The sequence below is a fragment of the Microtus ochrogaster genome, linkage group LG5 (genome assembly GCF_000317375.1).
Source record: "Microtus ochrogaster isolate Prairie Vole_2 linkage group LG5, MicOch1.0, whole genome shotgun sequence".
Lineage (NCBI taxonomy): Eukaryota > Metazoa > Chordata > Mammalia > Rodentia > Cricetidae > Microtus > Microtus ochrogaster.
The window spans coordinates 15,604,029-15,613,820 of record NC_022031.1 but is presented as its reverse complement, the minus strand read 5'-3'; the positions used below and the strand labels follow the sequence as shown (position 1 = coordinate 15,613,820).

Sequence of the window (9,792 nt, the reverse complement as noted above, 5' to 3'; positions counted from 1 at the left end):
CACAAAAATAAATCTGCTTTGTTCCAAGATCTCATGAAGGAAGATACATTTCATATCATGACTCACTGTATTTCGCTTTATTGGTTAGAACCATAAAGACACTGACAAAGTGCATTTATGAAAAGAAAATGCAGAGATATAAATCCTATTTGTATTGTTTTTTTATTGGAGGTATGTATGACCAGGTAACCAGCTGACTGCCTTGACTGCTTGCCTTGCCGTAGTCTTTGTCAGTTTACTCTACTGTGAACTTGGGCCTTTTTCTCTCCCTTTCTGTGTCACCTGTTAAATTAAAGTCACCCCACACAACTCAGAGTGGGAACAATTTTCATGTTTAAGAGCTGAGTGTGTACATGACTTATCCCAAGTCTTCCTATATGTGTATTTGTGACAGATTTTATTGATTTTTATATTTTAGTAGAAAAATTTTTTACTAAAATATGCAAAATATTTTGGATTTAAACTTTTATTCCTGTGTTTTAGGGATGAATTTTCCCTCCTTGACACCTTACTTTCTAAATGATCTTCCTCTCTTTTCTTACCTTCTCCTACATAATTTCTTACTTGATGAGTCTTTATTTTGAGGCAGATACTTGTCATAGGTTCTTGGAATGTCCAGTTCAAGAAGCTTCTGTGTCTTTAAGGAGTCATGTTATTATTACTAGGACAGGAAAATATGAATGAATACTTACTATATAGTAATTGTTATAATGATTCATTAACACCGTAAAAAAATGAGGGGTAACTTGTCTTGAAGGGTCAGGGAAAACTCCCAGTTTATATTGTGATTAAGCCCTGAAAGAGGGTTGTCATCTAGGAGAGAGTGATAAGGAAGCTCAGTATAAAATATCTTGTTAGATTAAAAGGAATGACAACATTGAAGAACTACCAAACGATTATAGCTGGAGACAGAGGTGGGAAGGAGACTGTAGGAATCAGAAACCAGCTTGAATTAGATTTTCTCCATGAAGTAATGCTATAGCCACACACAAAAGAAAAATTGTAAGCGAGGAAATGATAAAACCATACAACTTCTTTCAAATCTCACCCAGAAAAGACTGGTGAAGCTATCTAGAAAGTGTAGAAAGTTGGTCCTTGAAATTTCATATTACTGCATCAGAATGAGAATGATGGGTTATGTGTAGTCACTGCCAGAAGGGAAAGAGCAGAGTAAAGAAATATCTGAGACATATTTCAACTGAAACACAGAATTGAAGCTGAGTGGGATTGTCTGTGTCTGTAGTCCTGGCTACTGGGGAAACTTACATAGTGGAATCCCTTCAACTAGGAGTTTGAGACCAAACAAGTAAGACAGTAGCAAGAGAGAGAAGGTAGTGAGCAAATACTGAAAGTGTAATCATCAAGGGAAACAAGTATCAACCATCCTAATCGCCATTCTTGTTAAAGAAATTAAAGTATTAATGTTATTAAAGGCTTCTTGTATCCAATTTTACCTTGTGCATTTTGTGATGATATTTCTAAGGATGAGGGTCAAGATTTATATAAAACATTAATTTAGAAGGGTCATTGATGTGGTGTCTCCTGTGTAATTACTAGTCTCTAAATCTTACTAAAGAAAAATTTAAATTAAAATGACTTTAGAGTCAAGAGATTTGTATATATGACATGAAATGGATTTAGGCTTAGAATATGGGAAGTAAGTCTTAGGGCTTTTGAACATGCAGATTGTGCAAACTGAGGTGTTCAACTGCATTGGTGATGTGGTAGCAGCCTCGACTTTAATTGAAATCATCTTTTCTCTGGCAGGATGAGTCTTTAAAGCAATTGCAGGTTGTGCATCAGCCATGGCTCTTGCCAAGCGACACAGAAAGTGAAGGCATTGAAGCAGAGCAGGACAAACGTGAGTAGATGCCATGTTCTGTGACAAATGACTTTTACCAACTCCACAATAACATTAACTCAGTGTTAATCTTGCTGTGGGTGAGAAGTTGATAAACTAACTTTTGAAACATGCATTGTTTTTCTTGATATCAACAGAGCATGGTGAAGCTAAAATCTCTTATGAATACTATAGGATAGTGTTAGTGACAATTTGGGAATATTTGAAATTTCAAGATACCTTATGGTTGGGTAACTGTCATATGAGATATTATACCTATCAGTTAAATTATGAATAAAATAGTCTTGGAATAAGTAGCTTGGAGTCTAAATGGAGCTTTCTAAATATGAAGCAATTACTAGAAACCTGGAACATGCATAGAAAAAAAAACATGCACACACAAGTCAGCCCACTCCTCTCCCTGTCCTGTCCATTCATATTTAAATATACATGAGCACATATATTGCTTTGTTCAGTAATGAATCACTGAATTCCTTTGAAGCCTTTATAAAATTTATATTAAAAAAGAAACACAAACAACCATTGCATGTATTATACAGACATGCTACATGTATGATTTGAGTGAGTTTATCTATCAAATCTAACAAAGGTGCCTGAATTTGGCAAAGCCAACAATCTTATAGAATGGCATTTGGTAATTGCCTCTGTGTGACTCTGGTAAACTAACTAAAACATGAATACAAGAAAAGGACCTGAAACAGTGTGTTGTAAGCAATCCCATATTCAGACTTACCTCCTTTCTCCAAAACCTTATGATGAGTTTTTAGAATGGACTTACATACCCAAGCAATATAAAGGAGATAAAAATCCTCAGAACTTTTTTCAGCCTCAGACATTTAATACATATTGTATTTTTGCATGCAGTCTTTCAAAACTCCTGAATTTTCCCCTCTTTCAATAAGGTGCAAACTAGTAGTTTTTTTCATCCAATTTAGACACTTAGCAAGTCTCCACAAATACCAGAAGTATGAATCAATATGAGTCATTGAGTGAACGAACAATGGGGGGTTTTGGTGTTTTTAAGATTTCTATTAAGGAAAATTGAGATTAAAAATTAACAATAATATTATTATATTACCTATAGTTATACTACAATTTTGACATTGGATACATAGCTTTATTCATGAATTTTGCTGAGTTATCTATCAATCCTTCTAAGAAGACCATTTATAAACTCTTGAATTCAGACCTAGGACCAAAAATCCTTGATCTCAACAATGCTGTACAAAGAGCTGACCCTTGACAATGGTAAATTGTTTGAAATAAAATCAGGGATTAAAATAATTGGGTGGTAATAAGAGCCATCTGGAGATGGAACGTTAGCATGCATTGTAGCTGGACTCAGAGCACAGACATGCAAATATTTGTCGAGTGGCTTCCAATAGCCAGGTGCTAGGACATGTGCAAGTTGGAGCCACTGAAACTCTGGCATCTTCTCGACTTGCTCTCCACGTGTGTGGTTTGTGGGACAGCTGGCAACACACAGATAGATCGTCTATGCCTGTTTTCTCAGCAAAAAGAAATAGATGGTATAAATCTGTGTGAGCCGGGAAGCCTACATGGAGTTCATAGCTTTACTTACTGGGAATTTGTAAGTATGGAAGGAAGGGAACAAGCCCATCTTTCCAGCTGCAACACGTGTGTTTCTTGACTCACCTTTTTATAAATGATCCAGGGAATGTTATGAAATCACTTAATTTCTCCTGAGACAAAACCATCATGGAAGAAAGTTTCCAGAAAAATCTCAGGATCATTGCAGAAGTGAAGATTTCTACTTGCATTGCTTTAAAAGAAGACTTAGCCCAAATATTTTTAATATGTACCTGTAAGAAAAGATACTTTGAACAACTGAAGGCAATTTTCCGTTTTAAGGTTTTATTCTAAACAAGCAGAGCTCTTGCTTAGGGAGATTTCCTCTTTGTTCTTTTATTAAGAAATTCTAAGCTACAGAATAAACAAACTCATGTCTAGGGTGCACATATATGTTTGGATATCTCAGATTATAATTCAAAGCCTCTAAATAAATTAATTACAAATGTCTGAATCTTCAGGAGTTATTCATGATCCAAAATCAGCTCTGTACATTGTATATGACTCATATTTCTGCATTTTAAATATATCCTTGGGTGATTATTGCTTATCCTAAAAAAATGACAACTATTGCAAAGAGAAGTTCAAGAAAATAGAGGATGCTGCTCTCAATATTGATTTCATATTGGTCCTCCGCTCTCTAGGTTTTTAATTTTCATGATCTAGAGGTCAAGTTTGTATATAAAATATGAGATATGGGAAGAAACAAGAGTAGAACTGGGAGGAGTGGACACAGAGAGAAACGAGGAGCAGATCCTCCATACTGAAGTTTAATGTTTATAAAGTCATAGTTGAAATGCCAGACAGCATTCTTTTCAATTTTAGATTTTTCACTGATATTTTTAAAACTGAAATTGCATAGCTATCTTAATTCCCACTCCCTCTCCTCCTCCTGCCCCACCCTTCCTTCCCATCCTCCCATCCACTCCTCAGAAAGGAAAGGCTTCCCATGGATAGTCAATAAGGAAACAGACAAGCATTCCTTAATTATATCTTGTATTTTTTTTAAAGAAATATTTGTGCACGGGGACATTAAATGGTCATGGTGTACTATAGTTCTTTGAACAAGGTTCACTTGCAATGTATAATGCCATAATTTTCATCTTTAGCATCATAAACTAACCAAAAGCTAAAAGTAAAAAAAGAAACAAACAAAATGCCCAAACACAAAATTGCCACAAAACAAAGAAGCTGAGTCAGTGAGTCGCCATGATTGTCCCACTCCAGACAGACGCAGGTTGGGATCTTTCCTAGTAAGCCAGCTCGTGGGCTACAAAGATTAATAGAAATGGGTTAGATTAATATGTGAGAGCTAGCCAATGGGAGGCTGGAACTAATGGGGCCGGGCAGTGTTTAAAAGAAAAAAAAAATGAAGAAGTTCCAGCCAGGCATGTAAGTGACAGCTATGATGCCAGCTCCCTAGAGGCTGCCAGAGAATGATCCTGAGCCTGTGACCAGTCTGGGCTACACAACCAGACCCTGTCTCAGAAGACAAACAAGGGTTGGGATGGTATTTAAAGGGTAGCTATGCTGTGGTGCATTGAGATGTCAGAGGCAGCTTAAGACTCTAGGAGCTCTGAGTGGAAGAGAAATCTATTGCGAGAGGGCAGTGAACGCTGCCCATAGCTCAGTGTTGTTGGGGCACCATCTGCTTTATATGACCTAACATTATGGGTTATTCAAAGCCTTTGGTTCACTTGCAGGACTGTGAATAATTTTGATGATTATTTTCGGCCGATTGCTGTGGGAGCTGATTTTTGGTGATGCACATGCCACCATTCAGAAATACTCTGTTCACAGTATTCCTTTTTGCTTCATTCCAGTTTTCACTCTCACCATGGCATATAGAGTTAGACAATATCTGCCCAAGTCTTAGTTTCAAAGGAAAGCATTACAAAGCAAAATAGATTCTTAATAAAAATACAGAAAAATACCTTTGTGGAACTTTACTTATTGCTATATTTGCAACTTTAAGTCATTGATGTGGTGACAGATTATCAAGAGGGACAAAGCAACTGTATACTTTTAAATGAACACACCAAGCACACAGATTATACTGCGTTAAATGGTGGAAATATTGCCCATTGTTTGGCTGGAGGAAACGCTTCTGATATTCTTCTAAAATATATACATAATAAAGTCACTGCATAGTTCTACAGAAACTGGCTCTGCTTGATTCGATTAAGAATGCCCTTTGAAGAATGCCCATTTATAATTTGTGGACTATGCTTCTGTAAGGACAGATGTTCTTGTTTTTAAGAGATGTCTATCAAATCTAATCTCCTCAGTCTTACCTTTTTCAAACAAATTATGGGAAATTTGGAGCCCCTAAATACTGTTTCCTCATTCATGTCCCTTTATTATTCAAAGAGAAAAGACCAGATCCAAGATCGTCTGGCCAGTCCTGGTACTGGAATACCCCTATTCTATTGATGTGAGATTCCTCTCTGTATGTTGTAAATATGTTTTATTACCATTGATTAATAAAGAAGCTGCTTTGGCCTATGTCAGGACAGAACAGAGTTAGGTAGTAAAACCTAAACTGAATTCTGGAGAGAAAGAAGGCAAAGTAAGGGAGACGCCATGTAGCTGCTGAAGGACAAAAATGCTGGAACTTACTGGTAGGCCACAGCCTCGTAGTGATACACAGATTAATAGAAATGGATTAATTTATGACATAAGAGCTAGCTAGGAATGCGCCAAAGCTATTGGCTGAACAGTGTTGTAATTAACATTGTTTCTGTGTGATTATTTGGGTCCGGTCAGCTGGTAAATGAACATTTAGCTGTCTCCATTTACATCTTATACTTCATTTATGACCTCCCTTCAAATCATTGCCAAGGGGTGATTGTGACTCTTTAGATCGGAAGTGTATGGGGGAAAAAAATAGAGTCACAGATTTGCTTATGTGTCTAGGCATTTCACACTGAAGGAAAACTCCTTAGCACTACCTAAGTTGTTTCTTTCTAGACAGTTTCCCAATCTTTGGCTTTGAGTTGTGTGTATAAGATAAGGCTGTTAGAGTTCCACAGGTGATTACATTACCATGTCCAAGACAAAGCTCCCATGGGTGGCTCTAAAATATGGAAGGGTAGAAAAGGTGTTGTCTTATTCAGGGTTTCTTTGGTGGCAATGAAACACCATGAGCAAAATCAAGTTGGGTGGGAAAGGGTTTGTTTGGCTTACAATTCAGTGTTGCTGTTCATCAATGAAGGAAGTCAGAAAAAGAACTCAAACAGGGCAAGATCCTGGAGGCAGGAACTGATGCAGAGGCCATGAAAGAGTGCTGCTTACTGGCTTATTTCTCATGGCTTGTTCAGCCTGCTCTCTTAGAGAACTGAGTCAACCGCCCAGGTATCTCACCACCCACCATGGACTGGGCCCTTCCCCATTGATCATTACATGAGAAAATGTCTTACAGCTGGATCTCAAGGAGGCATTGCTTCAGCTGAGGCTTCTTGCTCTGATGATTTTAGCTGTGTTAAGTTGACACACAAAATCACCCAACATAGGTGTATACAAGAGCAAGGGAAGGTCTAAGAACTCAGAAGAAAAATATCTCCATTGCAAATTAGGTCAGACAGGTTTCAGAGTTTCAAGACACTGGGAACTCTTGGAATTACCATAATATTAGGGCTGTGGCACTACAAATTAGGGCTCTATATTATATTATACATGTCACAGGACTTAAAAGAGGTAAGACTTTGGTGCTTTGTAATAATTTAAAGGTCTCGTGAGTTATCTTCATACTTTAAACATTTGTAAACAAAAAGACATACACACTGAAAAGAAGCTAAGAACTTCACAATAAAAGTAATTAAACAAAAAAAACAAAGGTAACTAGGAGGATTAGATCTCACAAGGCAAATAGCCAAAACTTTACAGCAAACAGTAGTAGGCTATTTATGAATAATAAATAAATTTTGGCAGTAATTTAATCTCACCTCTTTGTTTTAAATTTTCTATTCTCTATAGAAAATAATAGAGATGACTTGTAGGTAAGACAATTTCTTCAAACCACAATTTCAAAGCCACCTGGATAACAAATGTAGTAAGACTCAAAACCCTACACAAAACTTAAATACACAACAAAAACTCTAAAACAAAACATAACAACATAGGCCGTAACTTGCTTAGGGTTTCTTTCTTTTTTAACTTTTTATTAATTCTTTGTGAATTTCACAGCATGCTCCAATCCCACTCATCTACCTATCTTTCCAGCAGGCACACCGAGATGGCCACCTCCTGTAATCTTTTTCAAGTTTTGGATTTAGGGTAATCTTCAGAGTACTGCAGAATTTTTGTGTGTCCTGTTGCATTTAAATAGGCATCTACAAAATCGCAAAACTATGCAAATGTCACACTGTTTGAGTTTGCAGTAGTTATCTTTTTACAAGTCTCACAGGTGAAAGTTTTACTAGGACACTTTTATCTAACGGATATCCAGCAGAATTTTGCCATTTGTCCCATGTGTTCAGGCTACTAAGGGTCGATGGAGGAAAGACCCAGTCTACAACGTGCGTGAAAATACCACCGTTCATATTCCCTCATCATCAGATGCAAATGGACCTCAGACTCTCCTGCCTTTGTTGCAACCTGTGTGCGTTCTCATTAAAAATAAATCTGAATATTAAAAAATAAAGCTTTATCTACATAGGTTGCAGTATCTGAAGCCCATCAGACCATAAATCCTCTATGTTCAGCATACTAGACAGGTAACTATAGCAACCATTTCAAGATTGATCTTTAATCAGCAGAAAAATAAGCTAATGTAGTTACAGCTAATTATCTGTTGAAAGCAAGTGATTCCACTGTCAAATTGCAAGTCTCTGCCATAAAAGCTAATGTTGTTGTTATGAAAATTTCTCCGTTTGCAGAGGACAGATGCCTGTGAGTCACTCACATAGTTTCCAGGGTCTGTGGTGAGGCACTCATATTATGAAAGGTTAAACTGATTCCCAAGACCCTAGAAAAAAATTAAAGGTAACTTTTCATAATATACGGAACTTAGTTTCAGTCTTAAGTATAGCAGATCAATGTGTCACATTGTTCAGTAATATATAACTTTGCAAATTTTAAGCTACATGCTTCTCTTATTCAGACCTCTAGGTCATAGACAGCAGTTGTTAGATTCATCAGAAAGGATGTGTTTAAACCAGGAGACTCAAATGTTATTTTGAAAATTCTTTGGGTTAGAGTCTTTTATGGAGTTGAATTTCCTAAACTAAAAATAGGAACTACATGGTCCAATGTTTTGTTTTTGTTTTTCATAAGAAATCAAAGTTATAAATTAATAACACATGTTTTTAATCCTTTTACCAAACACTTTTTAGTTTGTCTTGGAATATTCTTATCTTTGTGCTAGGTGTGGCCTGAAACTACAAAATGGTGACACTAAAGTAAAAATTAAATGTAGTTCATTCCCCAGCACTGATGAGAATGCTTTTGGGATGGGCCTTCCTGTCTGATGGGGCACATCTTCACAGATGTGAGCGGTGGACTGGCTGCTTGGAAGAAGAACTCATCCCTGGAGCTGTGGATTTTACCCTTGCACTTTCTGTGGCTGAAAAGTCTTGGGCATATTCACAGCAGCTAAACTATTTCAGAATACTCTCAGGCTCCTTTGGCTCTGCTCACTGGCTACATGTTCACAAATCTGACAATCTTAGACATGTTTTTCTCAAATTAGAATGTTAGTTAAGATCTTCCAGCATAAATCCCGTGAGCCTGACAGCCCAGATTCCCAACTTGGAACAGTCGCTTCTCTGGATCGTCACAGTGGGCATGTGTATGCTGAGAGTCACCCATGTGCTAAGCCTTATGACCTGGAGGTGCAGAGGGAGGTTATGGAATTTACTGTCTCTACTTTTCATCACTGTGCAAATTCACAGATACATATCTGCAACATTTGTTTCACCACCACTTCTTAGAAGACAAGCAAAAAGGATGCCAGAAACCACACTTATTGATAATGATCTCGCGTGATCTGAACAGGGAAAGTTTCAATATTGCATTGTGTAGTTTGATGAAGAGATTTTTACAAACAAACTTTTCAAGATTTATATTTTTATTACATTTAAAACAAATTTAGTTTCTTGAGTTCTTTATATATGCATATCACCTTAGAACCTTCATCTGGCAATAGATGGAAATAGAGACAAAGACCCACACTGGAGCACCGGACTGAGCTCCCAAGGTCCAAATGAGGAGCAGAAGGAGGGAGAACATAAGCAAGAAAGTCAGGACCGCGAGGGGTGCACCCACTCACTGTCACAGTGGGGCTGATCTATTGGGAGCTCACCAAGGCCAGCTGGACTGGGACTGAATAAACATGGGATAAA

General features: G+C 37.3%; 1 protein-coding gene across 1 annotated transcript in view; it reads left to right on the top strand.

The window, feature by feature from the left end:
- Window positions 1–9,792, top strand: part of LG5H8orf34 (linkage group 5 C8orf34 homolog) — a 381,926-nt gene that overhangs the window by 355,817 nt on the left and 16,317 nt on the right. Inside the window, exon 13 of the mRNA XM_026786802.1 lies at window positions 1,768–1,861. Coding sequence (XP_026642603.1) covers window positions 1,768–1,861 — 94 coding nt within the window. The remainder of the gene's footprint in view (window positions 1–1,767; window positions 1,862–9,792) is intronic.